Genomic DNA, 24365 nt, shown 5'->3' on the forward strand with positions numbered 1-24365 from the left:
TGCCACCAAACCAGTCCACAGTACCATACCAGTCAGTCTATGCAACCAAACCAGTCCACACTACCACACCAATCAGTCTACACAACCAAACCAGTCCACACTACCACACCAGTCAGTCTACACAACCAAACCAATCACAGTTCACACACTTTATCCAATCAGAATCAATCAGAATCCATGCAAGTAAAGCATTTACACTCCACTCAGCCAAACCATGCAAACCCATCAGAGTCCAGACAAACAAACCAGTCACAAACCAGTCAGTGTCCACATCCAAAACAATCACAGTTCAAGCAACCAAACCAGACGGAGCCAATTAAGACAACAGCAGCCTGTCCACTGACCACAGAAATGACGGTTCTAACAGACGAGACCTTCTGTTCTGCCTTAATGACCACAAAATGCTTTTTCACAGACAAGTGTCATCAGAGAGGGAGGGGAAAGCATCCATCCAATTAAACCCACTGGTCCATGTAATACCAGTACAATCCACAAAACAACCAAACAAGAATCCACCAATCAATCCGTTCAGAGAAACCTTGTCACCAGACTCAACTGTATTATCCGTGCTCCATTCCCATCGCTCCAAAATTCTTTGAAGGAACTCTTCTTCTTCCAGTCTCCTCTGCCACGAGATACGCGCCATCCTTGGAACGAACTTAGCCGTGCTTCTCAGCGCACACCTGCACGAGCGGCGATTTATACTGCAGTCTAGCCCACCTGTCACGCTTATTTCCCTCTTCCCAAACCAGCCAATTAGCCTAGACTAGGTGATGTCATCCTCGCTCGCCCGAATTCCAACACGGAGCGCGCAAGCGTGTGTGCACGTATGTGCTCGCATTCCACTGGAATGCACTTGGCATCGACAACAAGCATCGCTGATGGGTTGGTCAGATACAGCCAACCGAAAGATTGGAAAGCCTGACCCGATCTCTCCTCCTTCCTACCCTCCATGCTCCGATTACTCTATCAAACTCACTCTCTCTCTCCATGCTTACACCCCTCCTATCAGTTGTTTGCTAGAGTCATCCGTCACCAGCGATCGCTCCTGAAGCGTGAAATTAAAATCAGGGAGGTGCTTCCCAACCACACACACCCTACATATACAAGCAGCACGACGCAGCGCATTTATGCACACACGTAAGATTTAGAATGATTCGAATGGGACCGCCGGGAGCCGTTAAGCTCGTTAAAGCACCTGTGACGCTGAGCCAGAGCTAATTAAGTCATCAGCAGCCCGTCCCGTGACAGGCGAGACAGGTGACCACAGCGGTGCCGGTCCTAACAAATATATGACCATTCCGTTCTGCTATGATGACCTCACCGTGTGTTCACACAGGAGATGTAATACCTACGAAACTCAAAGTCTGATGAGGTGTCAATCACCGCCGATTCTATTCTCAGCTTAAAAGAAAATAACGGCTGCCAAAAAACAGGTTTAGGTTGTAATTTATAACAGCTTTATTACAAATTCATGAACAAGTCATTCATCTTAAGGGAAGCGTTTATAAAGAACATGACGTCAAAACCATGATGTAATATTAGTCAATTTGTGCAGCATGTGGGGGAAAAAACAACTAATGAAAATGAACGGTTCATAAATGAATGATAAATACATTAAGATCATACACTGAGAGCACAGAAGCACTCTTATTAAATGTCAATGTCTGATACATATACATATATGTTATAAAATGCAACGAAATGACAAATCTGTAATTTTTTTATTCACTTGAATCTTTGATTAATTGACAAAAGTCGAGAATTTGTTTATTTATTGGTTTAACTCCATGTCACAAACCATTTTTTGGAGTGTGTTGCAGAAATCAAATTCTAAATGTATTTATATTTACAAACTACAATGAAGCTGGTCAGTAAAAACACTGGAATTATTTTTCTCTACTTTTGTCTAAAAAGTAAAGAGAATTAACTAACCCTGATTAACTCTTGTTTTTATTGGGTTTTGTGAAATGTGAAACATATATACTGTATATATATATGTTTATATGTTTCATGAGCCAAGGCTCATTGATGCACATGGGGAGCGAAGGCTGGCACAACAACCTGTGATGCTCTGTGTATTCTGACACCTTTCTATCAGAACCAGCATGAACTTCTTCAGCAGTTTGAGCTACAGTAGCTCGTCTGTTGGATCGGACCACACGGGCCAGCCTTCGCTCCCCACGTGCATCACTGAGCCTTGTCCGCCCATGACCCTGTCGCCGGTTTACCACTGTTCCATCCTTGGACCACTTTTGATAGATACTGACCCCTGCAGACCGGGAACACCCCACAAGAGCTGCAGTTTTGGAGATGCTCTGACCCGGTCGTCTAGCCATCACAATCTGGTCTTTGCTCTGGTCCTCACGCTCGCCCATTTTTCCTGCTTCTAACATCAACTCTGAGGATAAAATGTTCACTTGCTGCCTAATATATCCCCCCCACTAACAGGTGCCGTGATGAAGAGATAATCAGTGTTATTCACTTCACCTGTCAGTGCTCATAATGTTATGCCTGGTCGGTGTATATATAAATAAAAAACAGATAATTATAACAGTTATACGAGGGTTGTTTTATCTTGTCTTTATATATCGGGTCCGTTTTATATTTTCATTTGTATTTTTATGGCTGAGGCAGGTAAAAACTGTTCTTGTGTAAGAATCTCTTTTATGGTTTCATGTGTATTTGTTGTTTTTCCGTGGTGTGATCGTAACAGGTTTTTGGCAGATTTTACATGTTGGGGAAGGTTTCTCCCTTTATCAGGTGTTGGTGGATTATTATTATTTAACTAATGAAAGATGTTGTAACGGTATTTAATTAAACACACCACGATTTCCCCCCATACTTACGTCCTGCAGCAGTTTCTCCAGTTTGTCCTGCAGCTCGCAGAAGTAGCGGGAGGTTATGAGACCCTCGCGTGACTTCTGCAGACAGTCCCGCGACAGCTCGATCACCTGGTGGTGGATGAAGCTCAGGACTCCGTCGGCCAGAGGCATGACTTTATCTGGAGCTGAGGAGGACAGAAAGTCGGCCAGACGCTCCTCCATCTGAGCCGTGGCCTGCAAAGACATGAAGGAACCCGCCACATATTAAACAGGACGACATTCCAGGAAATCTTATTAGATTTTAATTGTAACAATGGATATCGTTGTGTTATAGTCGAGGTAACGGCTCACCTTTGGAAAACGCTCTTTGTAAACATGGTTCATCATCACAATCTCATGATCAAAGGATATGGGAGAGCGGCCAGGACTGTAAAACACAAACAAAGAACACAGAGAAATGAAAAATGAGGGAAAAATGTATTAAAAAAAAGTCTAACACCACCAAAAAAATAAATAATAATAAATAAAAAACAGGTGATCTTGGTGCTACACAGCTCCATTAAAAACCGGGTTTAATTGCAGCATCCAGTTGCTGTCTGTTGCTGAAAGTTAATTCAAAATGATCAAATTAAATGAGTGAAATAATATTTTTTCTTTATTATTTTCATGTTTTACCACCGCCTTTATCCTGGTCAGGGTCGTGGTGGGTGCTGTTTCCACGGAAATCACTGCACAACATGAAAGGACACCTATCCCAGCCCCACCCCAAAGGTAATGATGCCTGTATGTAGACGCCGGGTCAGCTGATAGCACTGCTAAGGATTTGACCCCTGGATCCCAGCGGGAGTGGGCTAGTGTAATTTTAGTGCCCCAAATTATAACAACAACATTACAAAACTAAATGAATAAGAACTAATTTGTGGTATACAGTGGTAATTCTTGTGAAACATTTACAGTGTTTAAGAAAAAATCCAGCCTTCTTTATTTTAATAAAATCCTGTACGTTTCTCTGTAAGTGGTTCATTAAAGAGGTGAAAAAGAAGCCAACAAACTCTGGTCTGGACCTAAAAAATGGTCCAGGACGCCGCTCAGGTGGCGCAGCGGTAAAGTACGCTAGTGCACCAGAGTTGGGTTTCTAGACACATCGTATCGAAACTCAGCTCTACCTTTCCGACTGGGTTGGGCGGCAGTATGAACAACGTTTGGCTGTTGTTCAGGGGTTTAGCGGGTAGAGTCGGAGCATTGGTTCTCATAACTGGTGCAACTGCGGCCCCTGCTGGTTGACTGATGGCGCCTGCACAGGGCTGAGGAATAACATTGAGGGGGGTGTGACCCTCCGTGCGCAGTGTCTCTCGGTGTATGAACTCGGCTCGTGCGGGTGTAAAATGCAAGTCTGTACCGATTGCGTGCCGGAGGAGGCGCAATTCGGTTGAGTGGCGTCCTCAGTCAGCGGCAAGGGGTTGAACCAGTATAGAGGACATAATCAGGGTAATTGGATATGACTAGAATGGGGATAAAAATTGGGGGAAAAAAGTGGGAAAAAATAGATAATTAAAAAAAAATAAAAAATAAAAAAAAATGGTCCAGGACTGTGTAACAGTATCTGTCGGTACCCTGAACTGGTAACTGAATCTTCTTTTTGAACTGTGTGCATGAAATGCACTCAAATGCTGTGCAATACTAATCGTAAGCAGGATTTTTTTATATGTATTTATTTATGTTTTACACTTTTGGTTACATTCATGAATCCAATTCTCCAATTTACCTCACTTGCACGTCTTTGGACTGTGGGAGGAAACCGGAGCTCCCGTAAGAAACCCATACAGACACAGGGAGAACATGCAAACTCTACACAGAAAGGACCCGGACCGCCCCACCTGGGGATCGAACCCAGGACCTTCTTGCTGTGAGGCGACAGTGCTACCCACCGAGCCACTGTATCCCTTTTTTATATGCAAGGCAAAAGGAAGAAAAAACACTATTGTTTGGATAAACTACACAACCGAACAGTTTGACTTTTATTTTAAGCCACATAAAATGACATGGTGGGCCAGATTTGACACCTGTACTCGGAAAATACTCGGATGCAGGTAAACAAACCATTTGTAATATTTATATTTTAAAAAGCGTGTTATAAGATACTATAACTTGCGACCCACAAGCTTGCCAGGGATGCTGATGAAACGACGATGGTGTTTATGTGTGTGTGTGTGTGTGTGTGTGTGTGTGTGCGCGCGCGCGAATGTGTGTGAGTCATACGGAAGAAACTGGTCATGTGACCACACGGATGAGGTCATGCTTTAGTCATCCATCGACAGCTCGCCCGGTCTATTAGCCAAGCTAATTGAAAGACGAAACACTCGCACCAGCACATGAGGTCAACCTCAAGGGTGCCGTTTCTCACGGATCCAGTGCCATGACTGGTGTCCACAGGTGGGTTCTAACGGCTGGAACCAACAGATCTAACTGAAAAGCATCTCTGGAAAAACAAATCTCCAATCAAACTGAGGCTGCGGTGAGAAAAGGTTACGGCTGACAGAGATTGATTCACAGCCCAAGGGTGCTGAATTAACATCACAGTGAGAGAAGATCTCCCGCTGACAGATTGTGTGTGTGTGTGTGTGTGTGTGTGAGCTCACTTGTATGATTCTGACAGACACAATGAGAGCAAAAATCTTTCTTAAGTAAGCAGTTGTGCATAAGATGGATCAGTGTGTCGCTGATGCGGTGAAAATAATCCCCTTAAAAAATAGACAGATGGTAATCAGGAAGTGTGTTTATTTTTTAAACAGAAATTATCCACGCTATTTAAAATAAATCTTTTAATATCGTGTGACTATTTCGACTGTCCATGAAGTTAGAATGCATTTAAGTTTCAATCCAGACTACTATTTTGCCCACAAGGTCACGATCAAGAATACGCATTCATGAATACGAGTAAACGCCACGGAGCTGGTACGTGACCGAGCGACTTAACGAGAAGGTGGACGAGCGTGTGTGTGTGTGTGTGTGTGTGTGTGTGTGTGTGTGTGGCCAGCTGAATAAAGAGAAAGTGCTGGTGTGCACTGCTAACTAGACTAACATCATAACCGCTGGATCTGTATGTGAGAAACGTCGGCTGTTATCCTCAGCAGATTTAAAAGAATAACAAGCAGTTCTGAAGCGGTGAGCACAGCAGGCGGTGTGTAATTCTGTCATTCATCTACCCTGACAATAACACGCATGGTTGAACGTGCAGATAAAATATGGATGGGAAAACAGACGTTTTTAAGGTGTGACGGAGTGTCAAATTCAGGATAGTCAAATTCAGAAGTGTCCAACCTATGATCCGCAGGCCATGTGATGCCTGTTACCATTTTGTTTTTTTTTTTTACCCCTTTTTCTCCCCTTTTTAGCGCATCCAAATTGTTCAATTAGCATCGTGCTTCCTCTCTGTCTATGCCGAACCCTGCCCTGACGGAGGTGATTGAAGCTAACCCGTATCCCCTCCGAAACACGAGCAGCAGCCAGATGCATCTTTGCCACCCACACATTGACGAGTTTGGCGCCACCTAGCGTTGCATGCGGAGAGACACACCCTAAGGGCACCCTCTCCCATCTCTGTGTAAGCGCCTCCAATCAGCCGGCAGAGAACGCGATCGCATTCTGACAGAGAGAGACCCACATCCGGTTCTTTGTCCCACCCCCCACATGAGCGACCGGCCAATCGTTGCTCATATAGCCACTCGGCTTCGAGCCGGTAAAGCAAGGCTGGATTCGATACCACGCTCTCAGAATCCAGCCCTGGTTGCAGCGCGTTTCTTTTTACCGCTGCGCCACCTGAGCGGCGTTACCATTTTTTAAAATAAAATTAAAACTGGCCCGCTATTAGGCAGGATATAAAAAGCATAATTTCTAGTAACTGTGTGTCGCAATCGCATAAAATTAATCTAAAATGCTCCCCATGTCCTTTCCCCCCCCAAATCGAAACATTAACGTTACACCTTTATTAACGTTCCTGAGCTTTGTGATAAACGTGGCGGCCCAAAAGAAACAAAAACTAGGTGGCAAATGCAGATGATTTCGGGGGTTTTTTTTTATGTTTTTATATATATTTATTATATATTTTTTAGATACATTGGTACCTTGAAACTCAACGTCCCCTAAACTCAAAATCTTTGAAACTTAATGCCCTTCGTCGAGAAATGTGTACCCCTAAACTCAACGTTTCCCTTAAACTCGTGTTTAGTTTCCTTTTTAAATTATTTATTTAAATTACTGCTTGATCGGTGCAGTAAAACATCATCAAAGTGTGAATATGAGACGAATCTGCATTTGTGTGGAATAACCATCAGATTCACTCTGAAAGCTCCACATGTATCTGTGTTTATCTGGATTTTCCTCACTGTTTCACTTTTAAACGTGTGTTACAGCTCGAGCTTCTGGGTAAATTGTAAGAATCAGAAACAGCTATTTTTTTGCGAAAGAGTCAAACGCTTATTGTTAAAAAGCAGCGCAAAAGCTAATGTGTCACTTCTCATGTAAATGTGCCGGTACTGAACGGAATATGGTATTCCAAGATCAAGCATCTCCACTATTAAGAAGCATAAGGAAACAATAAAGAAATAAAGATAAAGTGCAGCTTTTATTGTTTTTCATATTGACATGAACTGCTTTTATTTGTATTTAACTGTTTTTATATTATATTTGTGTTATTTTCAGTGTTTAAGTGTCAAAAACAACCCCATTATTTTACATTAGCCTCAAATATATGCAGTTCCACGAGACCATGGAACACATTAACAGGTTTCCCAAACATCCTTATGGGAAAAAATACCTTGAAACGCAACGTCTTTAAAATTGAGTTTCAAGGTACCGCTGTATTTTTCACTAAGTTCAGAGGGAAGTAGGTATGTTTAATATAAAGAAGTATTAATAATCTTCCCATCAGGATTATAAACTGGTGAGTAAAATCGGCAAAACCTTAGTTTACACAACATAAGATAAGATAGATCATTAGTCACTTAAATAAACAAGAAGTGTAATGATTAGTAATCAAGTAGACCTATTATATTTTTATTTCTTTTATTACATAAAGTCTGTGGCCCTGTGTTTGCATATTTACTCCATTTGCCCCCCCCCCCCAAAAAGAACGTTTGGACACCGCTGGTCTAATTATACGATAATCATATATTTAAAAATATTTAATGCTAAAATTAGAAGACTTGCTTTTATATGTACTGAACTAATTAGATATCGTGCACTGTGGGTACAATTCCTGTGGTATCTTTGAATGTAATGATTCAGGTTTAAATCTCAGGCGTCTATGTCTGAGGGGAGGCTGTTCAAAGCCCTGTGATAGATTCCAGCCTTGCGCCCTGTGTTTCAAAGTGAAACCGGACTCACCTCGACCCTGACCAGGACAAGTGAATCATGGAAAATTAAGGACCTAAAGGTACAAAGCAGTAAAGATAGCAGAACTGTTGCTATTGTTTACATGCGAAGATGTTTTAATTCAACATGGTTCATTGTAGTCACGGCTTCTGATTTATCCTCGTCACCCTGATCAGGGTCACGGTGGGTCCGGCTTCCCCAGAATCACTGTGCACAGCACAGTTAGACGCCAATCCATCACGGGCTGGGGATTCGAACCCTGTATCACAGCGATAGAGGGCTGTTTTTGTTTGTATCATTTTCTGTACCAAATATATAAAATGATCAGACAGAGGAGCCATGTTGATCCAAACACATATTTTTTGTTGAACCAAGCGATTTTTGCAGTAGAAAACGAGTTTATGGCAAAATAAGAAGTAAACTGAAAGTGAACAGCGCACACACACACACACGCACGCATACATACACACCTTCTGTCAGCCAATGAGAAAGCAGGGATCAGAAATATGAATTATTTGTGTCAGAAAGAATCAATGTCCACTCGGATAAAACAGTCTGTGTCTGTACACCTCATGTGGACTGGGAGATCGCTCTGTGTACCACTTGTGTATTATGAAATATTCACGTTGCAGATATTCGCGTGTAACTTAAATGAACTTTGACAGACTAATTATGCAGGACGCCAGGCACTGGTGCGTAGTGTGGGAGTCACTGGGAATAAAGCACCGATTTGTGCATTGCAGCAACATTTTTGCAGGAAAACTGCTTTAAGAATCGGCCTTGACGTGACCATGATGGATTACGTGCTCTGTATTAAGCTCATTAGTGGTAGTGCGCGTGTGTGTGTGTGTGTGTGTGTGTTAAGTGATCTCAAAAGCAGGAGGAAGAGAGAGCAGCCTTCAAGTGTCACATGTAGCAGCAATTTCCTTTGCTCGTCTGCACAGCAAGGTCACAACGCTAGCACGTGATCGCTTTGTTTTCCCGTCTCTAATGAAGCAAGGTGCATTTTACTTCTGGATCTAATCATTCCTCCCTACGCCTCACAACCTCTGCTGAGGATATCTGAATAAAGCACGAGGAAGCCCTTGGAGGCGGCGGTGGACACAAAGACGTGTAGATAAAGTTCACAAGAGAAGCTGTCCGGATCAAGACGAACAAATCGGAACTGGAAGAGAGCGGCGTGGAGGAGAAACGATCCCGTGTCAGTTAGAATGACGGGGTCAATAACATCTCAGCTGCCAAGGTGGTTACTTTAATGAGGTGAAGACGTGTCAGTCCAGTGCCGAATCTGAAGCTTTTGGCCTTTAGCGGTGAGAGACGAAGCCATCAGAGTTTTTGAGAATATCAACCCTTCATAGAGATGAAAGAATAAAGTGTGTGTACTGTATATGAATAATGGATGAGGAGCCCAAGCGCTAAAAAACAATATACTGTAGTACAGAGATACACTGATCCTGCATAACATTAAAACCACCTCCTTGTTTCTACACTCACTGTCCATTTTATCAACTCCACTTACCATATAGAAGCACTTCATAGCTCTACAATTACTAACTGACCTGCTTTTACCCTGTTCTACAATGGTCAGGACCAGCACAGAGCAGGTATTATTTAGGTGGTGGATCATTCTCAGCACTGCAGTGACACTGACATGGTGGTGGTGTGTTAGTGTGTGTTGTGCTGGTATGAGTGGATCAGACACAGCAGCGCTGCTGGAATAGTCCACCAACCAAAAACATCCAGCCGACAGCGCCCCGTGGGCAGCGAAGGTCTAGAAGATGACCGACTCGAACAGCAGCAATAGATGAGCGATCGTCTCTGACTTTACATCTACAAGGTGGACCGACTAGGTAGGAGCGTCTAATAGAGTGGACAGCGAGTGGACACGGTGTTTAAAAACTCCAGCAGCGCTGCTGTGTCTGATCCACTCATACCAGCACAACACACACTAACACACCACCACCATGTCAGTGTCACTGCAGTGCTGAGAATGATCCACCACCTAAATAATACCTACTCTGTGGTGGTCCTGTGGGGGTCCTGACCATTGAAGAACAGGGTGAAAGCAGGCTAAAAAGTATGTAGAGAAACAGATGGACTACAGTCAGTAATTGAAGAACTACAAAGTGCTTCTATATGGTAAGTGGAGCTGATAAAATGGACAGTGAGTGTAGAAACAGTTTGTTTGTTTGCTTACTTGATTCTAAACACCACATCAGCAGCTATTGCTATTATTATGGCTGAACGGCTTTGGATAAAAGCACCAACACCACCATACAACACTGACAGACAAAGGTGGGAGCATCAAAAACTACAAAAAGCTAAAGTTAAGGTGTCGCAAGCTGCTGTTTCTTCTCACAGGTTTCAGGCTTAATTCTATTACTAAAATAATGATCCAAACTTTATTCTGTTGAAGGCTGAGCTGGCGAATCTGAGTTTGATTTTAAACTGCTCAAGGCAACAGCTTGTGAAAATAGAAAATATTCAATACTGATAATATCAAGCCAGGATTATATGTCACTAAAACGCAGGATGAGCAGATTTATTCATCACACCGTGCGCGACCGGCGGGTACCTGAGGCTGCGGGAGCGCGGACGCATGGCCGGCGACCTCCTGCCCTCCTCGTCGGTGATGCTCTCCGAGCTGAAGTGCTTGGTGAGGAAGTGCAGCTCGTCGGCGGTGGGCTGGAAGGGCAGCTGGTGCAGCTTCTCCTGGGATGAACATGATGACTGTGAGAAGCAGAGAGGGAGGAATTACAAGGACAGAAGTCACGGTGCGTGTCGTGTTACGCTACGCTACGCTGTACAGTTCACACTACACGACTCCATCTCTTGTAGTCGGGAGTCGTTGTGGTTTTACACCACACGACTGATCGGCGACAGGGGGTCACACGCTACACCAGTGGTGGGCAAACTACGTACGGCTGAGTATTTGCAAAATTGTCTTAAAACCGCATTAATTTCACCTTTTTCCTGCAGTACCCTGCGTTTCAACTGTTTCCACTAGATGGCGCACGCCAAACACTACCGACCTTTGATAAAGCTGAGTCTATCTGGTCTACACACAGATATTCATTCGTCACATTTGCCATCGCACTGAGCCCTACTACCCTACCCCCCCCCCCCCCCCCCCCCCCCCCCCCCCTGGAGTCGCCTATCGCGCCAGCGTGATCTAACCACTTGACTGGTTTAAAACGTCACACATAGACCATTAACTTATGTGGAAGGTGCTGCTTTAAACGCTGAACTGGTTTTGTTTAGATGGTGATACAGAGATAAAAATAATAAAAAAAATACATCAAAAAAATCATATTCATGCATGTATAAACGTGCACATAATAGGATGAGTCTGGCGTTTCATTTATATTAAAAAATTCATCCTTTAATCACGATAATAAAGGTTTGAACGTCACCAAAATTCGATACACTGGCAAAAAAGGGTTCCTAACCACACTGTTCCCACTGAAACTGAATAATGTAGGTGGGGCAATCTTTACTTCTTAGATTTCACATGAGCTTCACATGTAATTTATATTAGTTCCAAACCCCCGCACCCACACCCACCCGGCCCGTCTGTCAATTTTTAAAACCCAGTGTGGCCCTTGAGCCAAAAAGTTTGCCCACCCCAGCACTACACCATCTATCGCCAGGAGAAACTGCAAACGAGTCTGTACAGCCTCCCAAACTTGTCACGAAAAGACACGTGAGAAGTGAAAAGGGGTTTACTGATATCATATCCAAAAATCCACGTCATCAACAAGCGAGCGATCAGAGCTGTTTAAGGAAAGGAAACTTATATTACGCTCCACAGCAACAATTCAGCAACAAATTTGATTTCTTGTCATGCTAGCATTCTCAATCCAAAACAAGAAAAAGTAAAGCAAATATCAACAATTATATAAAATATTTTTAAAAAATCATCCAGATGAAGTAGATTTGAATACGTACAAATGTTATCTGTGAAACATAAAGACTAAACAGCTCCTACTAAAGCTGCCGCGATTGGTCGACCTGGTCGATGACGTCGACGCACTTCATTTTAAGTCGATGCATCGTTTTTAAAACTATGTTTATAAATGTTCATTTTTCATTTCAACAACGTCTCCATTCATATGATTCCCTCAGCACTACTTGCTGTGTGCATGACCTCAGTCGTATTCGGTCTAGTCACTGGTTGGCGGTATTAAGCTCAGTCTTAAAAAATGCCGTCTGCTGCAGTCAGAGGCCGATTGTAGAGCTTTTCCAACACAAATCATCAAAAGTTTGGTGATACTTAAAACTGGGACAAAACTAAGAGGAGGTTTGTTCACTGTGCAAAGCTTTAATGATACCACAGCAGCACCAGCGCCATGTTGCACGTCTATATCGTTTCATTAAGCTTCTTAATCACGGGGATCATGGAATACCGTATTTCTTAGCGAGTTTAGTTAGACCGCCGTGCACTTTGCTGCGCTGGACTCAAAGTGCAAAGAGCTCCTAATGTGAATGCATCCGAACACTCACCACTTTGTTTACATGGTTTATAATGTGAAGTAAGTGTTGAGTGAATGTGGAGGTTAGAATCTGGGTTTATTCTGTCTTTACTGTAAGTTGGACTTAATGAGACGCGCCCACCTCTCACTATTTTATTTCTGCTCTAAGTTTAAACACTTTGCTTTGTGTACTGAACGCCATAAACACGTGCTGCACTGCGTTTAATATGGAGCACGTCAGAATGTGATAATATGAACATAAACTCTGTTTACATTTAGTTTTGTGTTATATTATTATGGCGTACAGTTTGTTGTTAAAATAAAAGAAGCTTAAATGAGATTCTGAATCAAATTTTTTGGAGTAAAATTAATCGTTTAGATGAATCGACTAATCGGTAAAATAGTCTATAGATTAATCGATAGAAAAATAGTCGTTAGTGGCAGCCCTAGCTCCTACAAATTAATATATAAAAATGATCATTTATTATTGCCAGTACAGACATACTAAACAGATTATTATAGATGGTATACTTAATTAGTCTTTACAGTTAGGTAAAATGACAAGCTGGCTAGAACAGAAACACGCCTCAATTGTTCTGATGTAAAGTATTTTGTATACGTAAGTGTTTTAATTTGAGAGTTGGGTAAATATTTAATCCCGAGATCAAGGCTGTTTTTCGGAAAGGATTTATTGATATGAAGCCGCTGGTGCTTTAACAGAAGGGAAAAAGCTTCTTTAAAGCCGATGGCACGTCGATACGCCATCAGAGAAGGAACTGGAATAGAGATCAAATGCAATATTGATGCGTTTGTCTGGAGGCGGTTTCAGCGTACAGCAGACAAACAAATGTTTCCACTCGCAAACACACCAACACACACCTCAACACACACCTCAACACACACCTCAACACACACACACACTCACCGACACTGTCGAGCTTGGAGTGTTCGTTCCATATCCTGAAGAGGGCAGTGAAGCCAGAGACCAGCGTCGGCCATCCGTCCTACCACACAATCAACAGAAGAACATGAGAGTCTTACATGTTTGAGAATATGTTTCAGAAGAATGAAACATTTGGAGAGCAGAAATCTGAAGCAGACATCAAAGCAAAACCAAACTAATGAGATGGTTTGGTGGTTTATGGTTCCATGACATTAGCATATACAGGCAAAAGCACTTTTGAAAGAAGACAAAAAAACTGTGTATGTACACATGCATGCACACACAGGCCTGCGCGGAAAAAGAAACCTGTTTATTAATGAATATATTAAACAGGAAAGACGCCACAGGCGAATAAAGTTCTATTTTTACAAATACACTACAGAGTTCTTTTTTTTAAATGGTTACTATTGCACTTTTTTTTTTTTACACATGTATAGTTTCTGTTTTAGGGTGTAATTAAAGTCATTTTGTGGCAAGAAACATAGAAACTTTAAAAATAGAAATATTTTAACTAAATTTTTTACTTTTAAATGGTGACATGAGTGGTGGAGAAATACAGATCCACAGAAGAATAAGGTAGATTAGCCTATTTATGTAAAGACAAGCATGGTGCATTCTTCTGTCGACTGGCTTTTTTTACTTATTTAGGTTCAATTGTAAGTTTGTGAGTGTAAATGCTAAACAAATATTTGGTATTTCATATTTGGTCTGGACTAAGGGAACTGAAACTACAAGTATAAACACGACCTTAAAGTGCAATGGAATCGTGCATTTGACAGACAGTCTTGATACCAGTATGGATATCGGACCGTACATGGAGCAGTCAGTAAAGCAGTGGAACTGCGTGTGTAGCCTAGCAGCTAAGGTACTGGACTCGTAATCAGAAAGTTGCTGGTTCAAGCCCCACCACTGCCAGGTTGCCACTGTTGGGTCCTTGAGCAAGGCCCTTAACCATCAATTGCTCAGATTGTATACTGTCACAGTACTGTAAGTCGCTTTGGATAAAAGCGTCTACTAAATGCTGAACACGTAAATGTTAAGTTCTGTAGCTTTTGTTTTGTAATAAATATAAATATATTGTAATTAAGTAAAAAAAAAAAGGATTAACAAAGTCATCATGTAGAGCGTCACAATGAGGCAAGAACAATGAATAATATGACAGCGATGCAGATAGTCAGACACAGCTTTTTTATTAGGGACAGTGGTACCCTAGTGAATAGAGCTTTGGACTATCAATCAAAAGGTTGTGGGTTTGAATTCAGGCTCTGCCATGCAGCCACTGTTGGGCCCCCAAAAAGGCTCCTAATTCTCTTGGCGCCCCAAAACGAGGTAGAATATGCAGAAAAAGAATTTTATTATACTGTATATGTGTATATATTACAAATACAGAGGAAGCTCAATTTAACGGCCATTTAATGTGATTCCAGGGGGTGTGAAAACATACGGAAACACAATGCTAAGGTCCACAACAGCGCTCAACATGCACATATTACATGCACAAAACAGTAAAATAGATATGTAAATATCATGTAAAACCTGTAAATAAATATAAAAATTGGTGCACTGCACTACTGGGGAGATCGTATCGTGACAGTATAGTGGGGACTATGATTCTGAGTCTAAAGCACTGCTGGTGGCTACTGGAGCAGCGCTGGTGCAGAACTAAGCACTAGGACTTGCAAAAATTAAGCATAAAACACCGAGAGGCGAGAACAAAGCGAGCCTCCCTACAAAACAAAGCCCATCACTCATGTAAACAGAGACGTGCGCTGGCTAGCGGACAATTATTAAACTACTGGTCTTGGTACACTGCTCATGGGAAATGTAAACAATCGGACCAGACATCTGGTTTCCAGGTTTTGAAATCCGTTAAATGGAGGTTCCATTGTAAATGCATTCTATTCTATTCTATTCTATGAAGCACTAACCCAGGCCTGATTGGTTAAACTGGGAATTTGGGGTTTATTTTATTACAGTATTAGTTGGGATTATTAGACCTATTTTAAGGGTTGGTCTGACTTTGTGGTTTGAGGAGATGAAGCACAGTATATTGCACTGATGGCGGTAATGGAGACAGACACACAGAGGAATTTAGAGAGTACCTGTCAGCTCTGTGCCCGTGACTGTGTAAGAAAGAGGATAAAATTACCACACGTGTGTATGTGAAATAACGTGATCATATAAAAAAAACAACTCAACACACACAAGGACCCACTTTATTCTCGATCATTTACTGGTGATACATCCGTTATCCATTAGATGGCGCTGTTGCTTTACTGAATACTCAGATTTTCATTTCACAGTTTTGTTCAATGGGGTTTTGTATTCTACAATTCAAACAATCATTGAGTTCGATTTCCAAGTGTTAGTTCATCTGATGGTTAGTACACGTTATTTATTAGCACCTTATTTACACGTTATTTATTATTACCACATTTCTGATGTTCATGTGAATGTTGTGGAAGGATGGGCCCTGTTGAGTCTGGTTCCTCTCAAGGTTTCTTCCTGTAATTTTCAGGGAGTTTTTCCTTGCCACAGTCGCCCTCGGCTTGCTCAACAGGGGTTTTTGTATCTGTTGGTCCTGGATTTTGTAAAGTTGCTTTGAGACAATGTATATTGTAAAAAGCGCTATATAAATAAAGTTGACTTGACTTGACTTGACTTGTGTGTCATGCAATCTCAAATCCTATGCTATGCAAATCTAATGTGAACCAGCATTTCTGGCAGATTTATTGACGGTGATAGGAAACACATTCTAGTTCTAATGGTCACTAATGGTGATTAATATCATCCAGACCACAAAGTTGAATCAGTTCATCTGGACACAAGTTTGTTGTATCGATACGTTTCGTCACTCGTCCAAGTGACTTCTTCAGTCTGAGCTGGTGGTGAATAACGATCGATCACCGCACATTGCATAAGAATGGAACCGGTGATCAGGTCCATATGCAAATCACAATGAGCATTAATTACAGTGGCCATGTGTGTCTTTCACACATGATTGGGGTATAGCTCCTATTACGGCGTTGAAAGATGGTGAGAGATGTTCTCCCCCCCCCCTCGGTTCAGGGATGGTCGTTCCCTCTTCACATAGATGGCCTCTTTGACTCCTGGTCCAAACCAGTGTTCCTCCTCGTCAAGGATCTGCACAATCTTCATCATTAAATGATTACCCGCTGGCTTGCAGGCGAGTGTAAACGGCGGAGTCCTGGCCAGAAGGGGTCGATCTTCTACGTTGGGCCGTCTGTTTCGCCAGTGGCTGTTTAGTTTCCCCGATGTACAGTTCCCGGCAATCCTCCCGGCACCTAACAGCATACACTACGTTACTCTGTTTGTGTCGAGGAACCCGGTCCTTAGGGTGAATTTCTGGTGTAGTGTGTTTTGGGTTTTGAAAGCAACTGATACGCGGTGTTTGGAGAATATCCGTCTCAATTGTTCTGCTACTCCTGCCACATACGGAATCACCACTGGTTTGCGCTTGGACAGCGGTTGTCCTTCTCCTCCCTTACCTGGATTATTGAGCATGCATCAAGAATATATCATCAAGAATTTTGGGCCAGTAACAAGTCAGAATTTGGGAGGCACATTTGCCTTAATTCTTTTGACTGATGAACAACTGTAATAGTGAATAGTTGACAGTCAGGCTGACCTATCAAGCGTTTAGCAACCTGTTAAAATATTAACCACTTCACTGCATCTTTTATTAACAAGGCTTTTTTGCCTTACTGGATAAAAATATCAAGTAACATAAGCAGAGCGTAGTGATATAAATCAGTTAGATGAAAACAAACTGCTTAATTAGAGCTACTTGTGCATAGAGAATGTATATGTTAAAGAAAGTCTGTAACTGTTTGTTTATTAGGATTTTAACGTCATGTTTTACACTTTGGTTACACTCATGACAGGAACGGTAGTTACTCATTACTACACAAGATTCATCAGTTCACAAGTTTAACGTCAAACACAGTCATGGACGATTTAGTGTCTCCAATTCACCTCACTTGCACGTCTTTGGATTGTGGGAGGAAACCGGAGCTCCCGGAGGAAACCCACACAGACATGGGGAGAACAGGACCTTCTTGCTGTGAGGCGACAGTGCTACCCACTAAGCCACCGCGCCGCCCCTTTAACTAGCAGCATCTCCAAGCCGTTTCTGACAGCATTATGTAATATTAAATATCTAAATTAATTCTGTTGAGAGATAATTTTACATATCTAGTTTTGGAGGAAATGGTCTGTAGTGTGATTATAGGATAAGTCTCGATCCAATTTCCTTGGAAGTGTGAAACCATATTCGAACTTGTGTGCAGTAAATGGAACCATTAGCATGACCATGCAGCATGACTACTCACCTGCGAGTGGGCACAAAGGAGAAGTGGGCAGCGGCATTGGGTGAAAAATTGCGCGGGCTGTCCAGGGGGCTGCTTCCTGCAACGGGCACAAAAATACACGAGCTCTGAGCAATTAAGGCTTTCTCTTTGAATAGCATTACACTCTAAATCAGGGGTGGGCAAACTTTTTGGCTCAAGGGCCACACTGGGTTTTGAAATTTGACAGACGGGCCAGGCCAGTAGCAGATGGGGGGATGAACTAATATAAATGATCAGTCAGAGAATGAATATCTGTGTGCAGAAACGATAAACCCGACTTTAGCAAAGGTCGGTAGTGTTTGGTGTGCGCCATGTAGTGGAATCAAGTGAAACAGGTGAAATAATTGCGGTCTTTAGGACAAATTTGTAAATACTCAACGGGCCAAATTGAACAGCGTAACGAGCCGAATGTGGCCTGCGGGCCGTAGTTTGCCCACCGCTGCTCTGAATGAAGAAGCCGGCACCTTCAGGATCGATAAGCTCTTAATAAATAAAGTAAATTCAGGCAGATTTTTTTCATTCACTGTTTTACGTAGACACATTTCAATAGTAGCTCCTCATTCCGTTGATGGTTTACCACAAACACGAGCCGTTCATCAGGCCTTTTTTTTCTTCAGGAACCTTTAAAAATGACAAAGTTTCCCAAAAGAAAAAGAAAATGACGCACCGGCAGCCGAAGTATTAAGATAAAAAAAAAAACTTTGATCACAGGGCCACCAGTTTTAAGCGTTTCTCCGAGTGCTCTGCCATTTAAAAATACACCACGGGTTAAAACTAATGGAAACGACAACTGATCCCTCTATTGATGGAGCTTCACATGGAAGTGGCGTTGTGTGGCAGGTTTTCCCATCATTTGCGCTCAATTTGCAGTCGACTACACGACTTTCCAGGTCATCAGGTCGCTGTACAGTTCACACTATACGACTGGATCTCTTGTAATCGGGAGTCTTTCAGGTCGGTGTGTATTTCACACTACACGACTGATCGGTGATAGGGGGTCACACACTACACCGTCTATCACCGACTGGAATCACAGGCGAGCTTCTCTGGTCTCCCAAACTACGTTTAGTCACGAGAACAAACACGAGTAGTGATGAGGGGTTTAATGATACCACGTCCAAACATGCACGTCAACAAGTAGCGAGCGATCAAAGCTTGTGCGCTGATGTGCAGCGTAAAATCAAGAAGAAAAAATAGGAACAGCATGGATTGATCTATAGTGAGTTGGAGGTTAATAAATATTTTTTGCAATGCAGCGTGGGTGTTTTGTAGAGAACGATAAGGTCAGAAATACTGTAAATCTTGCGTGTGCGCTGATGTATTCTGATATAAACTATATTACGCCCCTGTCCCACCTGTTTACACTCCTCCCCTGCGTTTCCCCTCACACCGTATCTCGCGTTCTCATTGGCTGTTCGACACCGCACTCATTGCCAGTCGGGCAACTCGGATTCAGATCGAGTTGTTGAGCAGTTCACACATAGCGACTGAGATCCAAGTTTCGATTACCGAGCGAACGCCGAGTTGCTCCCGAGCCGGCAAATCTAGAGCCGACCAGTCAGCAAGCGAAAATCAGGGCAAAGATCGTGTCGTGTGAACTAGGTATAACTAAGTACAAAAATATCTGAGATTCGATGCACCGTTAATGGCTTAAAGTTTCTAACAAAGGAACACACACCAGACCCAAGAGTGCGCAAAAGGACAGATTTAGCTATAATTAACCCAGCCAACCCAACCAGTAAGCATTCCAACACCCGACCGAGGTCACACTGCCGTGCTTTAATTAGGTATTTGCAAACCAGCTCTTGTCAAAGTTTAAATATTAATGAGCGCATAATTTTGTCAGGAGTGGAAAGGGAACAGCTGGGCACAGCTGGAATGTGGATCCTTCATCAGAAAAATGTTCAAATGAGATGAAACCTGGTCACAGAGGTGCTGCTGTAAAGGGGGTGAAGTAATTCATTGGATGGGGGGGGGGGGGGGGGGGTATGTGCATCACTGTATCGGCTACGGAAAAGGAATGAACGAATATCAACTGTGTGTGACAAATTATGAATGACAGATTTAGTATGAATATAAAATGTGGGTTATTACTGGAGGCAAATGGTTATTATGGTAATTTCCCAGCTTTGCATGATACACACCTGAAGCCTGAGCGCTGGACCCAGTCCCACATTTCCAATAACACACCAGTTACACACAATTCGACGCGTAGTAGTGGGCCATTCCGCCGAATCCGTGCCACTTCCATTCCCAGGACATCAACTTTGAAATGGATTTTTTAATTTAAGTGACCTGCATGTTGATTTAACTGCAAATTTGGTCAATAAAGTCAATAAAAACTTCCTATAACACTGAAAAAATAGTATTTTTTGTTCCCCGCTCCCCAACACGACACTTTACACAGGAAACGGCTCATTTTATCGTCCATGGCACGATTTTCACACAGTAAATTAGGTGCCTTGGTTATATATAACTACCCTATTGAGCACCACTGGGTGCTCAAGCACATTATTGGTGTGTGTGCACATGAGAAGGAGCTCATACCGGATACTGATATTCAATAATCCTTTAACTTAAGTAGAGAACATAGAGAGGATCGATGAGAGAACATGTCGGCTCTTACATGTGGGACCGGTGTAATCATATCTCTCTGTTTAAGAGAACAAAGGAGGAACCGGTTAATGTAATAAGACTAAGGAAGAGCTCGGACATATGAATGGTCATGGCGGATCATTTTACTGTTAGATTGAGGCCGTTTCCCAACACTGGTGAGATAATCAGTCTCTTTCAGTAAAGAGAGACATTAAAACCACCTCCTTGTTTCTACACTCACCGTCCATGTTATCAGCTCCACTTACCATATAGAAGCACTTTGTAGTTCTACAATTACTGACTGTAGTCCATCTGATTCTCTGCATGCTGTTTTTAGCCTGCAGGACCACCACAGAGCAGGTATTATTTAGGTGCTGGATGATTCTCAGCACTGCAGTGACACTGACATGGTGGTGGTGTGTTAGTGTGTGTTGTGCTGGTACGAGTGGATCAGACACAGCAGCGCTGCTGGAGTTTTTAAACACCATGTCCACTCACTGTCCACTCTATTAGACACTCCTACCTAGTCGGTCCACCTTGTAGATGTAAAGTCAGAGACGATCGCTCATCTATTGCTGCTGTTTGAGTCGGTCATCTTCTAGACCTTCATCAGCGGTCACAGGACGCTGCCCACGGGGCGCTGTCGGCTGGATATATTTGGTTGGTGGACTATTCTCACCATGTCAGTGTCACTGCAGTGCTGAAAGGTGGTTTTAACGTAATGGCTGATCAGTGTACATCAGATGGAGCTAAATCAGGACTATAAGCGTCTCTCAGACACGACCGATTACTCCCTCCTCCTCCTCCTCCTCCTCCTACTACACCCTCACCGCTTATAACCAAAATATAAAAGTGAGGAAACTTTTTGAAGATCCTTACTGTTCTTGTGTATGAATTTATTTTATGGTTTCCGGCGTGTGTATTTCTTGTCTTTCCTTGGTGTATTTGGGACATTCTATCAGGCTGAGCTTTAATGTAAAAGGTGTTTGGTAGATTTCACAGGTTAGTGGGTTTTTCTCCTTTAAATAAAGCTTGGTGGGTTATTCTGGCGTGGCCAATTCTGCACCTTGTGTGTACGACCTTATGGCTCTTTAAGTGACAAAGAATGACCTGTGATGAATGAATTTTGGCAGGGTCATCCATGTGAAGTGTTTTCACCTTGTTTTTTTTTTATAGGGCTGAATGTTGTATCAGTAATTTAAATGTTTATTTTAAATTTTTTGTGAACAAAATACAGATGCCATGAAACTAGACTGTCTGTTTTGGAAGAGTGTTACATGTAATGCTGCCTTTCTAAATCAGAACAAGTTCCATCTGCATAAATCATCTCAAGCGTAATCATGTAATGGATCAGTAAGAGTTCTTTACAAATCAGAATCATATATCAGAGTAAATCTATAAATCTGTATAAGTGCTATAATGCTATTCTCTGAGCATTTCTTACCGGTGTGTCCGTGTAGTGGTGAGTGAGGTCTGGGAAGGGTGGGAGACGTGTTGGATGTCACTATCAGGCTCTTCCTGTTGCTTGTGCGGCAACTGTGGGGAAAAACAAACAAACAATCACGTCATTAAATGCAACAGAAAGTTCTGTATGAATCTAAACGCCGGACTGGACTGAGCTCACACAGGAAGCCAAATCCATCGATTTTTACATTCATGTGATTTCGGAACATTTGTAACATGCGTGTTAGGGTCATGCTGCTGTTTCCAGAGCTGGGTTGGGATTCAAACAAAAACTCTTTAATATACTTCTTATGTTCTTATGTAAATAATTATTATATCGTATACTGCTGTTCTTTCCTTTTTATCTTCTTGGAGAGTGTTGCAGTAAGTTTACAATCACAATAAAGACAAAGAAAGATAATGACAATAAATGTTCTATCTTTTATCTATCTTTACACTGATCAAAACCACCTTTCAGCACTGCAGTGACACGGACATGGTGGTGTTGTGTTAGTGTGTGTTGTGCTGGTATGAGTGGATCAGACACAGCAGCGCTGCTGAAGTTTTTAATCTCCTCACTGTCACTGCTGGACTGATAATAGTCCACCAACCAAAAAATAACCAGCCAACAGCGCCCCGTGGGCAGCGTCCTGTGACCACTGATGAAGGTCTAGAAGATGACCGACTCAAACAGCAGCAATAGATGAGTGATCGTCTCTGACTTTACATCTACAAGGTGGACCGACTAGGTAGCAGTGTCTAATAGTGGACAGTGAGTGGACACGGTGTTTAAAAACTCCAGCACCGCTGCTGTGTCTGATCCACTCATACCAGCACAACACACACTAACACACCACCACCATGTCAGTGTCACTGCAGTGCTGAGAATGATCCACCACCTAAATAATACCTGCTCTGTGGTGGTCCTGGGAGGGTCCTGACCATTGAAGAACACATAACGTTAAATGAATTCTGCTGGCACTAGGGTGGCGAAGTGGTCTATAATGCTAGCCCAGCTTGCAATCTGGTGGTGCTGTCGACCGGCCTGGTGTCTACACAGACATAATTGGCTACGTCTGAGGCAGTGGGATGACCAAAGCCCTGAGATGGATTGGGTGTTCCTGCCATGAGCTCTGTGTTTTCTGGTGACCTGCTGCTGCTGTGAGCCTGACAAAGGGGAAAACTTGCTCTATGTCACCAATTTTATTAATTTACTATCATTTATTTATAACAGCTGAAGTTTTTGGTGTCGCATAAAACATCAGGAGCAGTTTAATATTCACTTAAGTCAAGGAGACGGGAAGCATGAACTAACAATGTACAGACTATGGCGCACTGCACCAGTGAGCAAACCTGACTGCAATAAGGGATTTGATTTAAGCCGTCTCATGTAAGCCACTAACAGGCAATTTGATGTGAAAAGACTTTGCTGACTGATAAAACACAAACCGGAGCTGAACTGAAGTGCCAGACCTCCCTCGGCTGCTCTAATAACACCTTACGCTCTGCTAACCGCACGCTGCTGCTATTCTAAATGTACGACAGTTTCTTACAGCAGCACGAAGAGCAGAACGGTGCCTAGTTCAGCATGATGGCTTCAACACACACACACAACATACACGTGGAGACAAGGCGACTGCTGACGTTACTATAACGTGCTTGATGTAAAAGCGAAAGTTGAAGTCACTCCATTGCAAATGCAATGATTTAATAAAAACGAATAAAAATGATAAATTACTTACTAATTAAAAAAACACAATTACATTTTAAAAACCTTAACAAAACACACAAAGGCAAACAAAAATTCCCAAAGTATGTACACGTTTTATCTCTGACCCAAAATTACGTTTAAAAATAGTGTTATAGATGGACAGACAGTCAGATAGATAGACAAACAGACAGAGACAGACAGATAGATGGATACAGATAGAGAGAGAGATAGATAAACAGACAGACAAACAAAACAGGCAGATGGATAGATAGATAGATAGATAGATAGATAGATAGATAGATAGATAGATAGATAGATAGATAGATAGATAGATAGACAGACAGACAGACAGACAGACAGACAGATAGATAGAGACAGACAGACAGACACATAGATAGATAGATAGATAGATAGATAGATAGATAGATAGATAGATAGATAGACAGACAGACAGACAGACAGACAGACAGACAGACAGACAGACAGACAGATAGATAGATAGAGACAGACAGACAGACACATAGATAGATAGATAGATAGATAGATAGATAGATAGACAGACAGACAGACAGACAGACAGACAGACAGACAGATAGATAGATAGACAGACAGACACATAGATAGATAGATAGA

The 24365-nt window shown here is 42.3% G+C and overlaps 1 protein-coding gene across 4 annotated transcripts in view; it reads right to left on the minus strand.

Annotated features, from left to right (window-relative positions):
* mast2 (microtubule associated serine/threonine kinase 2) overlaps positions 1-24365 on the minus strand; it is a 182125-nt gene that overhangs the window by 27692 nt on the left and 130068 nt on the right. For 3 of the 4 annotated variants that reach the window (XM_062998005.1, XM_062998007.1, XM_062998008.1), the window contains 7 exons: positions 22023-22114; positions 17966-18041; positions 15716-15736; positions 13596-13674; positions 10774-10928; positions 3177-3252; positions 2850-3059 (listed from right to left, as the gene is read on the minus strand). In XM_062998005.1, the coding sequence (XP_062854075.1) occupies positions 2850-3059; positions 3177-3252; positions 10774-10928; positions 13596-13674; positions 15716-15736; positions 17966-18041; positions 22023-22114 (709 nt within the window). The remainder of the gene's footprint in view (positions 1-2849; positions 3060-3176; positions 3253-10773; positions 10929-13595; positions 13675-15715; positions 15737-17965; positions 18042-22022; positions 22115-24365) is intronic. The other variant, XM_062998006.1, reaches the window with a different exon arrangement.

Source organism: Trichomycterus rosablanca, chromosome 6, assembly GCF_030014385.1.
Source record: "Trichomycterus rosablanca isolate fTriRos1 chromosome 6, fTriRos1.hap1, whole genome shotgun sequence".
Lineage (NCBI taxonomy): Eukaryota > Metazoa > Chordata > Actinopteri > Siluriformes > Trichomycteridae > Trichomycterus > Trichomycterus rosablanca.